Here is a 17,318-nt window from a genome sequence, read left to right as displayed (position 1 = left end):
CGGACTGGGACTCAAAGGTTGAGATGAGACAATGATTTATCATAAAAAAATAACTCAGCTGCGAAGCTATTAATAATCTCCACGTGTGTGATCGATAAGGACTTATCTCAGTAATAGTTACCATTATATGTATCTACATGCCACTTCGTAATGGTCGCAATTTCCTCCCCCGTTGTGAAATTGCTCCGTGCCGGTCGCCTTGGGTACTTGCCGGCTCTCCGCCTTCAAAAGTTGGTCCGGTCGTCTATCCTTGAAGAAGGAGGCAGCCCCACTGGTCACACCCTCATTCTAGTCGAGCATGAGCCAGGTAAGAAGGTTATCATGTCTTTGTTCACTTACGTAAAAATGTGTTATCACATTTCATTCACCTTCTTCCAGTGTATACTCTCGGCTTGCGAGAAAATCCCGACCCCGACGAGACCTCCAAATTGATATCCACGGGGGCGGAAGTAGTTCATTCTGATCGCGGCGGTCTGACCACGTTTCACGGTCCCGGTCAACTCGTCGCATATCCAATCTTCCACCTTGGCTCGTTTCGAAAACTTCCGCTGAGAAGTTATATCGCCAAGTTGGAGTTGGTCGCGGTGCAGACGTGTCGCCTGCTCGGGGTGCTGGCGCAGCTTAGCGGTAAAGACGTGTCGCACACGGGGGCTTGGGCAAACGACGCAAAAATCTGTGCTATTGGTACGTGTTCATATAATTTAATTAATAATCAATGTAATAGGTCATTTAATTGCTTATCATAATTTCATTTTAAAGGCGTCCACTGTAAGCGACACGTCACCACGCACGGACTCGCTCTCAATTGCAATGTAGACTTGGCCTGGTTTCAACACATTGTTCCTTGCGGAATCAAAGATAAAGGGGTCACCTCACTCTCGCATGAATTAAATGAAGACTGTTCCCCACAAGATGCTGAATCCTCCTTGATATCAAGTTTCCAAAATATTTTTTCGTGTAAAATACAACAAATGGGAGATGATGAGGTGAAAAAATTAGTCAATAAAGCCATGTCTCCTTCCACATACAACATGTAATAGTTTCACAATCAATTTATTACGAAGCGTCGTGTGTGTCCTCGTCGTAAAGTTATTCTTCTGGAATTTTAATACGCCACTGCGAGTTATCGTATGTATATCACAACTTGAAATTTCAACACATGCATATCTACTAAACATATATTTTTTACAACCAGCTCCACTAAGGTTTCGTTGTTTGTTACTACTACGAATTTGAGTTTGTTCACGTTTTGATATTTAAGCTTATCCTTAGAAAAGTCATCATATCTAAATAATGATGGTGGTGGTGGTTGTATAGTAGTGGTTTTTTGTACAGGGTTATTATACAAGGAAGGGACACTGATTACAACTGTTTGTTTTGTAGTATTAATAGTTGCTGTTGATCGATGAGTGACTGATTCATGATAAATAAACTTGATTAAAGCATCATTGTTCCCCATTTCAAACGGTAGGTTTTTAACACAAGAATTTGTTTGACACGGTGAAATTAGGACAGTTCGAATCCGGCGTGAGCATTGATCACGTACATCAGTTTCTCTTTGAGTGTGGTAAAATCCGTGAATTCAGGTAGTTTGAGTAAATTCATACAAGTGGAGGCTGTGAATTAAGAAAATCAAATTTGAAATAGAGAAAAATTAAATATATTAAGAGTTGAGTTCGGAGTAAAAAAAAATATAAACTCACCAGTCGGTAATCGATCTGTTTTGCCGACGTTTTGAATCCCAAATTTAGGTACGAGATCCTTAAACCCGAGAAGAGGAGGTCGAGAACAGGACGTGACAAATTTTAGCAACATCCTAAGGCACTTTTCATCAAAACTTCGGACAACCTATAGAAATTGTATTGTTTATTAAGTGCGTTGAAATTTAATATAATTTAGTGCTTGAGACTTACCTGCCAAAAGATTTGAATTGTTGCATGATTGTCGGAAAAGTTATCTCCATAATTGGTATTCGCCCTCCAGTCGTCGATATTAATTGGCTTATCAGAACCGGATATTAACGTTTGGAGTTCTTTCCATGAAAACATTCGAACACTTGGAACTACGTCGAGCATACCGGCACGAAAATTGCGACATTCGTCTTCCATTTCTCTGTAGGGATAAAATAAAATACAACTTAACACACCTGGCACAAACTTGAGAAACTTAGTTAAAAGTTAGTTGCTCACTTGTTAATTCTGTAATCCGCGACGAGATGAATATATTCAATCACGTTGGTGTTATCGACAGAAATTTCTTTCCCATTCCGTTTCAAGTCTATAATTCGGGTTTCTCCTAATTCTTCAGCAGCGATGGTGAAATCCAATCCTGAAAATCCAAAGAAACGTTATTTTCAAAATCCAAGATTTTAAGTACTAATAAATTGCATGTTTATATGTACCCATCGTGTTCAAGTCGCCCTTGAATGTTTTTAGTGTCAACAGATTCTTGTGCAAAGCCGGATCCAATGTTGCTAAAAAGTCCACCGCCGATGTAACCTTTCCCTCAATGCAATACTGGATGAAAAACGCAGCGATGGGAAGTTCCAAGAGGGTTTGTTCATACAACGCTTTCCCAACCAGTCTCCCAACGGCATAAAAATGTTTTCGGAAATCAAACATCAACTTTTTAGCGATGGGGTTTGGATAAATTCTATTTTGTGAGTCAAATCTAAATAATCCTCTATTCGGATCAACGGCTGCTTTAGTAGATTCGGTTAAAAATTCTCTTAAGAGACCACCCCCATCGATCCCAGCTTCTAAAACACCAACCACATTGACGAGAGAAATTCTTATGTGTCGCCGTAGATCGGGAACTAGATTGATTTGAAACATCATGATAATTCATAAAAGCTCTCATACTTTGAAGGTAATCATAGATTTCATTGTTTACACACCGTTTTCTGGAGACAATTTTTCGAACGCATCTTCATAAATGTAATTCCTACGAATTTGTATATCTTCTCGGCCCGCAGTTGGAAATGGTTCGTTCGTCTGTTTGTCCAAATCGAGTAGACGATTCCACACTTTGACCCGGTCATGGAACGACAAGGCGAAAGGGAAATACATAAGAATCTTGAAAAGTTTTTCTTCCATTGGAGTGAGATCATTTGGCAACTTTTCCGAGGTCAAACTTTCTAATCGGATGGAATGTGTCTCCACAGGACATATTTTGGACAGAGTGTTTGAAATAAAAATGTCTTCAGGAAAGAGATTCATTCTGGAATTACGATCGTGAAGTTTCATCAAAACTCCAGTGATTGCCTGTGAACAAAATATAATTTTTTTTGCAAATTTCGTAGACAATTTTCGCTATAAAATATAATACTTAGAATATTCACACCACATCTCTTAACTAACTATCCAAGTTTTCTGAGGCTAGTTTGTAGAACACAAACTACAAAAATAAACCTTATTAAAAAAACTTACAAAGTTCACAGAACTAAACGCGTTCGTTTGCGTACTTTAGTTTTGCTTTTAAAAAATTGTATAAGATTTTGTGACCCTACAAGTTTTAATACGTATTTACAAAGATGATTGTTGACTTACAAGAACGGAAGCGCCTGGAGCATTCCCAGCCCACGCCGATTCTTTCATAACTTTTTCGCTAAACAAATCTCTAAATACCACCACTAGTCTGACAAGTTCTTCCTTCTGGACGGGTATTCCAGTGAGAAATTCGGGATCGTGGAGCGTCCCCAAGAGATGGGAAATGAACCAACAGAAGGCTAAAAGGTCGTCCTCCGGTAGAATAGGTGTCCCGATTACCTACAATATTTGTTACGTATATTTAATGTTACATATCACTAAATTAAATTCTGGGTATTTGCAAAGTATGATTTCTTACATGCAAACACAAGGAGCGTACATAGTCTCTCCGATAGGACATTGAAGACAAAAAGTTGAAATCAATCGTAGATAATTTCGGCTCTAGTCTGATTACACAACTAATTATTTCCGTTATTAGTTTCCACTTGTGGAGTTGAAATGGATAAAGCCATGAAGCGATTTCAGCCTTGTTTAAAACTGACTTTAAAGCTGCATAAATCTGGAAAAATGAAGGACAGAATTGATTTATGCAATTTACTTTGTTTTTTAATAGTGATTTTGTTATGTCTACTTAACATCACAATAAAATCGGTCATTTCATAGATTCGACTGACTTATGACTTACCACTCGACACTCTTGTAGATAAATATTATTGGAGTGTTTCGCAAAATTCTCATCAGTCTCCATTTCATCTTCGTCATCAAGAATGTCCATTTCCTCATCAATGTTTTCGATTTCTCGGGTAAGGCCATGATTTGAGACGCCAGGGCCAAATCTACAAGTCGTAATTGGAAATAACATGTAAAAGAAGTTTCATAACTAAAAATACGGTTTTAAATTGTAATTAATTCATACATTGGATCTATCGAGGGACGCAGCTCATTCAAAGCTTTGAGGAATGTCGGTATATTTGCGTCCGTCAAAGTCATGTTGCGCATGAGGAGAAGAGTAACATAAAATATATGGCGCATTCCACTCCCATCCGATTTTCCAGCCAGCTTTGACAAAGGTGCTGTTTTTACCCACTCTTCCCATGGAATAAAATTAGACAATCGGGGAAGTATAAAGTACGCCGCAATGCCATTATTGCCTTCCAACGGGATAACATTTTCAGAAAAGGATTCTGCAAACTTGGCCATTATCAAGTCTATTGCAGCCTCAGAATCGTACACTTTTGACTTCATGGAAATTTGTAAATTTCTATTCTTCAAGTCTGTCTTGAGATGGAGGACACGTTTATACACGAGCAAATAGTCATAGTTTTGCGTAATCCTATTTTCCTGCTCCGCTTCTGATTGCATGGGAGGAATTTTATGATCCAAAAATCTTCTATAAGTCACAAATAAATCGGCTTCTTCCACCAGAAAGAGCCAAATGCCAGAAATTAGTTTGACTATGTCGTCCTTTAGGAGAGGAGGTTCGGAAGAAGGTTCGGAAGGATTATTATCCGTATATTTCGAGGCATCCGTGTAGATCTAGAACAAACAACATGCAAATCATTAAGTCTAATCCTCTATTAGAGGACCTCTAATTATTATTTTCTCTTCTTTCGGACAAACAACGCACCTCAATCAGTCTAAGTAACACCGCATACGGAACGTTAGGCATGTTCAAACAGCGCAGGCACTTGTGAATTATTTGTTTCATTGCAAACGCCACCGTGTTATTTGTCTTCATAGCGCCTGTAACAAGTTGGTACTTGGTAAGCAACAATTTTCCAAGTTCCAACAGTCTCGACGTGTCTTCGGTCTTATCATTCCGGTAAAATAGGTTGAGGCGAAAAATTTGGGCGAGGAATTCTTCATCGTTCAACTGCAACTTTTTCTTCTGGTCAAACTCCACCCTCCATGCGGCGTGGATCCGTTTCCTGTCAAGACAAGCACGGAAAAATCCTTGCAGCTTGAGAATTGAGGCTTGTTCTTGGCGTTCTCTCTAAAATAACGAATCACAATTATACTTGAATGTCTCTACCTGAACAATTAACTTTATCACCACCAACCACACCCACCTCTCTCTGCTTCCTTTCCGCATCTGCCCGTTGAATGAGGGATCCTCGGTCTTCCGACGCTCGCGAATTTCCACCCAAAGTTTGACGCGGCGTTCGACGATAGTGTCCCTCAAAGAGGAATTGTGACATTGCTTCTTCTTCTCACCTATATATTTAAGGAACATGTTAATCATCCACCTCCATTAAACACGACGAAATAAAATTATTCGCTAATAACCCAACGAAAGATGGTCCTTCCTTCCAGTGACTCAGGCCCTTTTCTCGTTGTCCCCTCTACTACACCACCCACCACCACCACGATAGCACTCACTAACTCGATCAACTACTTAATTTCACAATTAATAACTAAAAATTTTATAAGGATTCGCTATTATTCCCAATTCTGCAAAATCCTCTCTTTCCTCGAATTGCTGACTAATTAGCAATTGTTACAAAAAGGTTATTTACAGAATAATAATTGCAGCTGTGTGTTGGTTAAAAATTGCAATTTCATTCAACAATGTTCCGTCTCGCAGACGACTTCGTCACTCTTTTTTGCCGTTTCTTGTGCGAATTTGAACTCTCATCTGGCCACACATATGACATGACATTTTCCAAAGTTGTTGTTGGACGGCTCGAATGCTGCGCTGGGTTGGGGGGCGAAACAAGAAAAGAGCCAATTCCCATGTTTTTTTTTTACTTTATCATCGTCACTTATCATTAGCGTCGCAAATTTGCATGGATAAAATACTTTGCCAAAAAACAGCATTTCTAGCTTGCCAGAGTTTGGATTTCCAGAGGTGTTACACCCACAAAAAAGCGAGAGTCTACATGTAAACTCCGTTTAACGCTATTTGAGTTCATCACATTAGTCGAATGAGCCGACTTATTGTATTTTTTGACACTGGTTATTTTTATTTTGGCGTTTAAATTATTCAATTTCGTATGATTTCGTATGAAATCAAATAGCGTGAAACGGATTTTAATTACAGGGTTTGAGAATAAATTAGTTTTTTGTCGCTGTCAAAATACTTTATTTTCGCGATCTTTTTAAAATAAAGTACTTTTGACAACAATAAAATTTTGATTTCTTTACAAAACCTGTATTTTTATATGGCTGATGTATCATTCTCGTCATTTTGTGGGTGTAACACCACTGGAAATCCAAAGAATGGAGCTCAAAATCCTGCATTTTGACAAAGTATTTGTCCATCCATGCAAATTCGTGTCAAGTTCCTCACTATTGAAGGAGAATCAATGGACCAGTTTCAGTTTCGTGGATGGTGTGATCGTCCTAAGTAATGTAATATCGTATTCGGAAATTTCATGAAATTTATCCCGTATAGTAAATGAATGATGTAAAGCAAATTTATAGGTCTGTATATTGCAAACCTTACATAGTGCGCTTTTTAGAATCAGAAGTTACACAGGGCAAAATATTTTTCTTTGCAAATTCGATATTTTAATTTTTGGCCAGAAATTGCAAATTTATATGCAATGTATGTAGACTTGAGTAAAATTTTTCGAGTTTTTGCGTACATGGAAGTATGTAATGCAAAATGTGTTACATAGTTATTCCCTGACTTTTAAGTCAATGTACCTAATTTATATATTCACTGATTTGCATACATTGTTATCCATATACTTATCATCATCTTGTCCTTTGTTCGTTTTTGGTGCATACTTCTTGCACAAAGCTACATACCTTTTAACAAATGTAGAATTTACATATTTTTCTTATCTAACATTTCTAGTAACATTCAACTATGTTAAACGAGAACAGAGAGGCACAACCTTGTGCCGTGTTCTTAATTGTCTTCGATCATTTGTCCATGCTACATGTTATTCTTAGTTGTTGAAGATTTCTTGATTTTATATTTAAAAATTTTTTATCAGTTAAGCCCAATTATCTCTGGCTATATCTTTCGTTAAGTATTTTTGATTTGCTATTTGTTTTTCTAATACAGTTCTATTTCTAAAAAAATCGAAATGGTTTTTCTACGCGGAATTCGTTCCTACCTGGCATCCAAGCTTAGAATTATCATCAGCTTTATCATAGTCTTGTTGGAAATGTGGGAACGTGCAATTACAGGAGTTCTAACGCCTGCAGATTGTTCCCACTATTTAGCAAAAGAGACAGATAACCTTGCAACAGGTAAGGTCACAATGCTACTAATAATGGAGGTCTTGCAGAGTATGCTCTCCTCTTTGAAGCAAATTAGCTTAGATCGATCACAATTTAATTAATATGATATTTGTAAAAGGCACTATCTACCAATGCGCAGGTTTGCCAAAAAACGTGCTTTAAATTTTACAAATTTTAAATTTCCAAATTTTCTGTACATTTTCTCCTCTTGGGATCCAAATACGTTGCCAAACGTTCCCCTTAGGAGATCGTATCGTTTACAAATTTCATACTAATTAAATTTGTGATCGATTGACACTAATTTGGTCAAAATCGGGGAGCATACCCTGCGAGCTCTTCATTGTCACTCACCTGATTACTAAAGTTAATACCGAGGTCATATTTAACTATGGCGTAAGTTACTAGGGAGTGAACCATAACGCGTCTCTATACTCAATAGTTTAACCACAAGTCGGGAACTTATTATTTGCAGGTCCCAGCGAAGAAAATGAAGAAGCCGTTCCAGCAGCAGCAGCAGTTGGCAGTTCAGCTAAACGACTAAAGAGGATCAAATTGCTGGTCGACATAAGTATTAGTCCGAAGGGCTCATCAAAAGTTGTCAGTGTATCGACCAAAGACGAAATCATGGACGAGGAGCCTCCTTCACGGTGGTCTCAACTTGTGTCCACGTTAGGTTTGGCCTCCGTAAGTATTTACCTACTTGGATTTTAACAGTTTATGTAAAACTAAATGACTTCTGACCAAAATATGGGGTTTGGATTTCCAGAGCCGTTACACCCACAAAAACACGACAATCTGCAGAAGTAGTGATACGAAAACACAGGTTTCGCGAAGGAAATTAACATTTTATCGTTATCAAAAAACTTTATTTTTAGAAAATAATGTAAAGTATTTTGACAGCAATAAAATGCTCATTTCTTTCGCGAAACCTGTTTTTTCGTATCACTACTGCTGCATTCTGCATGCAGATTGTCGTGTTTTTGTGGGTGTAACGGCCCTGGAAATTCAAACCCTGGCAAGAGCGGAAATCAAAATGCAGTATTTTAACAAAGTATTTCGGCCATCCCTGATTCGCTGATACATGTTTCTATTGTTATGTAGTTGCACATTTTACGAGCTATAAGGCACCGATTAATTCGATCAGTTACTGCCAGCCCTAGGAAGCGTTATTCACAATCATCATCATCAAATGGAGGCAGGATAACTGTAAGGCTTAATTACGTATTTAAGTCAAAAGTCTGGTAAAAAGTAGGAAAGGTCGAATAATCTCATTTCTACTTCAGTTATCCCCTCGTCGACGACTGAGCCAGCTTGGACGATTGATTCCAAAGTTCAATACATTATTTGGAGTCAGAGACCCCATGACGGACAGCGTCCATCTCGTACCGCAACCGAAAATGGACGAAGCTGAAGCTGCAAATAGATTTGCGGCTCGAAATCAAGTTAGTATTTTCTCTTTTTGACATAGGAGGACTCATCACCAAAATTGCCAAAATCAATACATTTAAAATAAATTCTCCACTCTGGAAATTTGTTTTAAAATTCTGGACGACAAATTTGTAGCCAGTGAGTTGATTAATAGAATGGTAGTGAGTTTTTTCAGCTAGTTTCGATGAGTTCTAACTTCTATGAGGGTCTCTTAAATTTGAGATCTCCTACTTCAAAACCTGTAAAAATCTGGAGTGTATATTTTTTTAAATGTTAATATCGTCTCTATAAATTTGTCGTCCAGAATTTTGAAATAAATTCCCAGAGCCGAGGACGATTAAAAATAAGTCCTATTTAAGTACATTGTAGTTTAGAATGCGTCTTGTAAAATGTATTATTTTCAGGTTGTTGAAAAGAGGAAGCGTCCCGAGAGTGCCACCACCGACGAAACTCTTTATGATGCTGACGAATGTGAAGAATTGCCCGTCCAACTTGGCGCAGATGGGAACCCGGCTGTCAACAACAATAGGGAAGTTTCTTCCGAAGATTCTGACGAAGCTGGAACAGGTTGTGGATTGAATAACCTTGAATCTGATTCGGCTTCAAGTTCTCAAGAGTATTCATCTCCTTCATCGGACCTTCACAGATTACTAAATATTCCAGAAGAGCAATATGAAAGTGCGGACGACGAGGATTACGTATACGTAAGAAAAAACATAGATTTGCATATTTCATGCAAATTACAACAGTATTAACATTCAGTGTTTCGCATTGAAGTAAGCACTCGCAAGAAATAACCGCATGAAAGTGGTTTCTTGCAGCTATTTTGACCTGCAAGAAATGCGCAAGAAACTACGCGCATAATTCATACCGTGCGTGGCTTGATAGCGCATATTTCTTGCACTTTCTTTCATTTCTTTCATTTCTTGCTTTGCAAAAAATGAATTTGCATTTGCATGTGCATGCGTTTGCATCTCTTGCTGTGCAAGAAATGTGGCAAACCCACAAACACCGACCTAAATTGCATGTTAAATTCATGAATTTTATTTATAATGCAGCCAACGGGAAGAATCAGTTCTACTGATGACAGCACAACTGAGGACGAATCTGATCCAGATGCGTCTCTTCTTCAGCAAGAAGTTCTCGAACTGCAAGCAGACGCCGCGGCTGCAGATGCTGAATTGAACCAAGAAATCCTTGAAGCCCTCGATTTGGAGCCTAATGTCGTTGTCGGTCTCCGAGACGGTGACACAGCCCAAAACCAGGCTGTCAGTTCCGGACTAAATGAATCAGGACGCAGCAATGGTGAGGTATCAGTGAGAGAACTGACGGATAAGCCTATCCCACCACCAACCGTCCCCGCAGGAAACCAGGCTGATAAGCCCAGCAAAGCCAACGAGGAGCAAGAAGAGCCCCTTGACATCGATAGTATTTAGTTCTGGTAATCCACCAGCCTAACTCTTACGCAAATTACATGTAAATATGTACTCAAACAAGACTGAAAAAATTCGACACAAGTTTTTCACAAATTTTGTTCTACTGGTGCGAGAGAAAATGCATTTTTATCCGTGATTTAATCCATTCTTTTAAAATAAGCGTTCATGTTTTTTTTCAATATGTTTACATACAAGGTTTGTTCAAAATTTATCTTCTTAATGATGTCCACTTGAAAACACATTTTATTTTATTTTCATTCGTGCTATAAATGCTACGTGATAAATATGATGTAAGTAATAAATATGCATTTATCAACAGCTTAAATTCATTTTTACTGAGGTTTAATTGGCATTATGGTAGAGATTTTATCAGCCCGTCTAATTCCACTTATTTGTATTTACCTATTAGTTCATGTGCACCATTCAATTGACTTAATTTAGGATGTACTCCAAAGGAGAAAGTCTTTTGGTCTTCTAGAAGGCAATTGGTGTCCATCGTGCCCCTCTTTATCTGGTCACTTATGTACAACAATAAATTAGCATAATCTCTCATCCACCCACCCACCCGTTCGTCCGTCTGTCTGTCGATCATCAAATCATCATCAGCCACAACATCTTTCACATTTATTCTCATCTTCCCTCCTGCTTTCTTAAGGTTGTTGCCATTTCGCAGATTAGTTTGCATTCACCGCAATTAAAAACGTTCGCCAGGAAAGAAGTACCTAAATTGCAAATTCATACAATATACTCAAATTCGTGCAAGTATGTAATAATAGTAACTTGACTCTTTTGTTTGTTGCACATGATAGATAATAAATATTCTCATTTTTCCTTCTTCTTCTTCAAATTCTCATGGTTCCATGAATTTCCAGTCAAAAAAACCAAGTCTAGGTAGTACTAAATATGCATATACATAGTAGTGAAACCACATTTTTAGCATGGACGACGACTGCATGCAATTTATTTACTTGGTCGGATTTCGCATAAGCGAGATGAGATGCATGCATGCAAATGCGATAATAAGAAAGAAGAAGATCCTGCTCATGTTGTGTGTGTTCATCTTGCTGACCGTGTGTTGAGATAACATTCAATCCAATCCAATCCACACTCAAGGCGAGGAACATGTAGCTTTCCGCAGAGAAGAAGCATCAATACTGTAGGATGGGAAATATGGGTCGAAAAGTGAATGACTTCGGTACTGAAGAGAAACAGCCAAGCAACAAACCAGCATCATCAAGAAGCTGGCTGAATGCGCAACCTTATGCAGATCATGAGTTGGTGATCATCATGTATGTGCTTACTTCCGTAATAAGTAGTTTTACTGAGCCGGGATTTTAGCAACTTCTTCTTCTTCTTCTCGCCACATTATTACCATCGTGAGATGATTCTTCACTTACGATTTGCAACTTTCCTTCGTCATGCAGGACAGGAATTGCTCACTCGTACATACGTCGTACCTACCTACTGTATCTACAAAAGTGAGAAGAATGCTTTGATTTGGTCCATTCCGTGTGTGTCGATGGGTGATCAAACTGATGATATCTGTCCATAAATCACAGTGGGATGGAGACTACTTAAAAATAATAATAATTCGACTTATCAAGCCACATTTTCCTTGTTTCACAGACCCCTCAACATTTTAATTAACACGAGGGATGGACGAGTCTCTCTCTAGGTTCAAAAAACCTGAAATCCAAACATTGAAAATCATCATCATCACCATCATCAACAGCAGCAACATAACTTACTTAACCACCTATGTATCAACTGCACCACCTACATATGTACATAACAGATAAGAATTTATCCATGTGCATACATCAGCAAAGGGAGGAGGAGGAGGAGGTTGAAGATGATGATGAGCCGACTTGTATGACTAGCTGCACTTCATCTCTTAAATAAACACTTCATCATCATCACCATAAATGAAAATTATAGATAGTCAACGATATCCAACTTGCGGATGTGAGGAGCACGTAATAATTGGTCGAAATTGCAGTGGGGGCCATAAATTGGCTGGAGTGGTGGTGGTGTGGTCAATTAGCCCATTTCACATCGCACTATTAAATGCGTGTTGACAATTGGAGGGTATTGATCTCGTCCCAATTTAATGAATTGGATTGACTTCGTTGACAAATTCCGTCGTGAAAATGAATGTGTCCACTGCACCCAGAAATGCACCAACCAGGACATGAATTGCATGATGTAGGGATGTTATTGTTACATGCCTAAATACATGATGTCAGGATATCTTGGCAAATTTGTGTGCCGTATAGATCTCAACTTTTCGGTGTGTCAATAAAGGAAGACGGACATTCAACCCGTGAGAGTTAACACAGATATTGAAACAATTATGTTCACGTCTAAAATCTTGATTGCTACCTACGTGAGCAGATTTGCAAAATCTATCTATTCACCAAATGTTTCATCTGCAAGGAGTGAAATTATTGGCACTAACTCCCTCCTCCTCCTAAATTCACTCATAAAGCTATCATAATCTCGAATCTTAATGGGAATTCAGAATCTCGTTAGTCTGCTTAATATTCATTCCTCTGGATGGATGCGCACGGCTACATACACGGAGCAAATTCTCACATCCATTTTCGCGTGTCCAGCAACATTTATTTCGACACTGACCAATCGGACGTGACCATTTTTGTTGGGGTAGTTTCTGGTCAATTTTATTGTCAAATTATAAAAACTGAGTGAATCCAATTCAGTCGATAAGACACGCAGCAGAAGCAGGTGTCCGTCCATCCATATGCACGTCAATTTTCCAAGAATTTCATCAATTCTGTCAAAAACAGAGCAACCTGTCCGGTCAACCGGTATTTTATTGTATTGCATCTCTCACTGTTGAATTGTATCCCATTGTTGTGGGACTGGGTACACATCAATAATCAGGGAGCGGATATATAGTTACGAAGAATCTCTGAAATATGTATTTAATATTTGCGAAAAAAACGCCAAAAATACCATAAAAATATAGAATTTTTGCAAAATTTGTATTTCTGAAGATAATGCACTGTACTTTTTGTGTAGTTGAAATATTACAAAATATATGTATTTTTTTAAGTATATAAGATTTATGCACTTTTCAAATAATTGCGGAAATATTTATAAATATGTCTGAAAATCTAGAAATATGTGACAATATGCGAAAATATTTTAAAATTTTGGTGATCAATACAAGTTAGAGGGCACACTCACAAAGTTTGACCGTCGGTTATCATCAAATAGAAAAGTTGAAAATAAATACATAACCGTCCTCTGCTAATGCATAATCTATAATCTGCATGTACAGGATTTGCTCTCTCTCCAAGTTTTTTTTCACTTTTCATCTCCTTCTTTTCCTTTCCCATTGAGGATTACATCATCCCGAGAAGGATGAATGAAGGAGGTGTCAATCTTGAAGAAAGTGAATGCAACCCAGGAAGTGCAAGTGGTCTTTACAACAAAGTAGACATCCACGACCGACCGATGGACGTGGACCGTTGCTTTTGTCAGTGTTCAGTTATTCCTCGATTGAACAAGTATTTATTGAGCATGCACCCACATCCTCATTCCTTCTTTTTACCCCTCCGTCACGAAGATATCGAATATTTTACTGGTCTGGTGGGTCGGATGCCAATTTTATTAATATGACGAGTGACACTGCATTATTATTCGAGACCATTGTTCCTACAAAAGCTTCACTAAAGTATATATCCCGAGTACAAATTTGAACGGCGTTCCTGCAGAAATTTGGTCCGAAGAAATTTTGCCCAATTTTCTTCCGAAAAACTTTGTACAGAGCAATTTGTATAGAAAATTATGCACATACATTTCTGCAAAATAAAACGGATAGAAATTTTCGGCACGATAATGTACCAAAAATATGCCGAATACAATATGCATCGAGCTTTCGTCAATTTCTGCAGACTTCGACAAGGTGATTTCCACTCGGGATAAATGTGTCCTGTAGCGAAGGATTGCTTGCACCCAGTCGTTGTCGTCAGTCATATTACATAAATAAATATGTGAATGCATGCAATTCGCCCGAGGACTCGGAAGTTGCAGAGGAAATCTATTGTTGAGGAGGGAAAAGAGAGATGAGTGCCAAGAAGTAAAAGCCCTGCTCACCCAAACCAAAAAGTACCGTAAATCATGGGTCAACGTACCTACACAGGGTATTATCTTCTCCTCCTCGTCTTTCTTCCCGGTAAGAAGATAAAACTTGATAAATATTCATAATACGAAAATAAGTAACAATAAATAAATAAATAATGCTCATAAACATTATATTTCCATTGTGTCGTCCGCTAAAGGCCACGGTCACCCATAGTTGGTTGGGTACGTACGGATGTACAGGTTGTGTTATGGTTGGGACACGGCTTAATCCATCAATCCACATATGCTTACTTATCAACAATAACAACAATAAACAAGAAGGCAGCCTTCTTGTAGCCGGTAAGGTAAGAAAGACATTCGTCTAATAAATAATACTCGTCCAACAAGGTTTCACTTTGCATGTCTTTATTGTCATCATGTCAAACCCAAGCAGAACGGGTATTATTATCACTGGGCTGGATGGTCTTTTGGCAATCTCACGTCACATCACATCCACTTCTCAATCAGGGCAGGTCCTCCTAAACTAATGATGATGACGGTCTTAATAAGACCGTCTTCGCATAAATGGATACTTAATACCTCGATTTGTTTATTGTTATTCTGCTCAAGGATGCAGTTTTTTGCCGGTGTCACATGCATCAGGTTATTACTTGTCATAGTCTCTTATAAATTTCATACTTTATTTGTGGATCAAAATGTGCAAAAACTCAGAGTGAAGGGGTACCTTCAAATTTCAAGATAAGTGCGATAATGTCAAATTAAAATAAAATAAAATATTTTATTTTTGACATTTTATTTTTTATTTATACCGTAATGTAATAAATTTTAATGTGCGGGGGAACCTCTAATTTTAACAAATTTTTAAAACGCATTGTTCATTTTATGAAGCCAAATTAGGCCCAAATTAAACCCACATATTTATATGTATGTACATGCAAATAAGTGACCGTTGAAAGGGAATCATAATCCGCCTTATTTATTATCTACCTGGCTGCTGATGAGTCGGCTAAATTATTTATGTTATGAAAGAAAGAAAAAAAGAAAGAAAGAAAGGTGAGCTCAGAAGAGCCTGAATAATGTCTTTTACGACGACGAGCAGCATATCCTCCGCAATTTGGTATACATATGGGCATCGTTTAAAGATTAATAATTATGTATAAGCCTCCCTCTTAACCTGACCCTGGAGGAGATTGCCCTCTTCTTCTTCTTGCAGCAAAAGTAAAAGAGTGACCTTTGAGAAATGAATGGACCCTTATTATATATTTCTTTCTACCTGCATTGCATCCCAACCAATGCCAAATATACAACGCAGACACAAACCTAGTAAATAACCCAGACGGACAAGTGCAACAAGTGACCTGTGCAACACAATGCAATGCAATTATTTAATGGATTTGTACATATCCATCGATGGATACGTATTTATATTGGAAATGTGAAGAGAGGGACGACTACTGTCATCATCATATTTCTACTTACGCCAGGTCGGGGGGATGATGATGATCATCATCTTTTCTCATCTCAAACACATAATTCGTGGTCCCTTCCAGCAATTTTTTTCAGGACTAAACTCTCACTTAATGGTACGTGTAGTATATCCTTTAATAAATGAGTGTGCTTTATTATGGTGAGGACTGAGGAGGATTGCGATATAATGGGAAAATTGGACTCACAGTTCCCGATACTTGTAAATAAATATATTTTCTGGTAAAAATACCATTTTCACTTTCACACTCGTTCTTTGAAAGTGAACCAAAAAGCTATTTACTACGGACAGAATCGTGTATGTAGTACTCACTTTGTTAACTTTTGCCTTCTTTAAGGATTTAGATAATTGTCTCCATTACATGAATGGGTGGATATTGGATGGTTAGGTTTTTAGGTTGATTTCACGGTTTACTCAAATTGTAATAATTTAACTGACCATAGCGGCCGATTAGGGAAATATTTCGAGAGGAACATGTTGTACCCTATATTTAACAAGGTATATCTTTCAGTCTGCTGCATTCCCCGTCGGGAAATACTTGAGATGAAGAAAGAGGGAAAATAAATTGCTAAATATTGAACATTTCTTTACCCATAATCCTATAAAATTATTGATTTTCTTGCTTCATTTCGTGTCCCACAAGGGACTAGTTTTTCTTGAAAAAATAGCCTCAACCCGTGTGAACATTGCTTGAGCTGCTGCTTTCTTTAGATTAGGATTTGGATTAAAGGTGGACAGACATGAAGACAATGGAGGGATGACAACAAGAGAGAGAGAGACTTCTTTTAGGACGGAGGGACGGAGTGATTAAAAAATCACCCCGTTTTAAAAGGATTCGAAGAGAGAGGGTATTCCCCTTGCGAGCTAAATTTAAATGTAAATAAAGACTAAAATTATACCGACCAGGTTTTCCTTTATTCGGAGTAATAAAAATAAAAATTGCCTCAAAAGAGGAAACGAAAGGGTGCCGATTGAAAATTCAGGGTGAAAAGTTTCAACTCGTCACTTCTTCTTCTTTTGCTCCATTTGTACAATAAATCCTCACATGTTGACACTTTTAGAGTCAAATGAGTTTTATTAAAAGTGTGGTCAATTGTCTCAAGTCTGCCGTGTGTGAAAGTTGAATAATTTATTGCGTTTCCTCCGCCTTTCCGAACTTTTATTTCTACGTATCTG

General features: G+C 38.0%; 3 protein-coding genes across 3 annotated transcripts; 2 read left to right on the top strand and 1 right to left on the bottom strand.

Moving 5' to 3' along the window:
- Nucleotides 1-3: 3 nt before the first annotated feature.
- Nucleotides 4-1,050, top strand: LOC110862607 (putative lipoyltransferase 2, mitochondrial). Its single transcript, XM_022111828.2, has 3 exons — nt 4-307; nt 379-684; nt 760-1,050. The coding sequence occupies exons 1-3, from the start codon at nt 151-153 to the stop codon at nt 1,035-1,037; spliced, it is 741 nt and encodes a 246-aa protein (XP_021967520.1). The 5' UTR covers nt 4-150; the 3' UTR covers nt 1,038-1,050.
- LOC110862596 (ubiquitin-protein ligase E3C) lies at nt 1,038-6,243 on the bottom strand. The gene is made up of 13 exons (XM_022111818.2): nt 5,775-6,243; nt 5,558-5,702; nt 5,116-5,481; nt 4,405-5,024; nt 4,174-4,324; nt 3,847-4,047; nt 3,549-3,767; nt 2,897-3,263; nt 2,402-2,815; nt 2,190-2,328; nt 1,914-2,112; nt 1,704-1,848; nt 1,038-1,616 (listed from the first exon to the last, which is right to left on the bottom strand). The coding sequence occupies exons 2-13, from the start codon at nt 5,684-5,686 to the stop codon at nt 1,507-1,509; spliced, it is 3,060 nt and encodes a 1,019-aa protein (XP_021967510.1). The 5' UTR covers nt 5,687-5,702; nt 5,775-6,243; the 3' UTR covers nt 1,038-1,506.
- A 1,094-nt stretch (nt 6,244-7,337) lies between these two features.
- LOC110852485 lies at nt 7,338-10,871 on the top strand. The gene is made up of 6 exons (XM_022100577.2): nt 7,338-7,691; nt 8,155-8,366; nt 8,784-8,888; nt 8,966-9,124; nt 9,515-9,814; nt 10,169-10,871. The coding sequence occupies exons 1-6, from the start codon at nt 7,526-7,528 to the stop codon at nt 10,544-10,546; spliced, it is 1,320 nt and encodes a 439-aa protein (XP_021956269.1). The 5' UTR covers nt 7,338-7,525; the 3' UTR covers nt 10,547-10,871.
- The last annotated feature ends 6,447 nt before the right edge of the window (nt 10,872-17,318 follow it).

The sequence above is a fragment of the Folsomia candida genome, unplaced genomic scaffold (assembly GCF_002217175.1).
Source record: "Folsomia candida strain VU population unplaced genomic scaffold, ASM221717v1 Fcan01_Sc001, whole genome shotgun sequence".
Classification (NCBI taxonomy): Eukaryota; Metazoa; Arthropoda; class Collembola; order Entomobryomorpha; family Isotomidae; genus Folsomia; species Folsomia candida.
The sequence above is the reverse complement of the archived record's forward strand: the minus strand, read 5'-3'. Positions and strand labels throughout refer to the sequence as shown.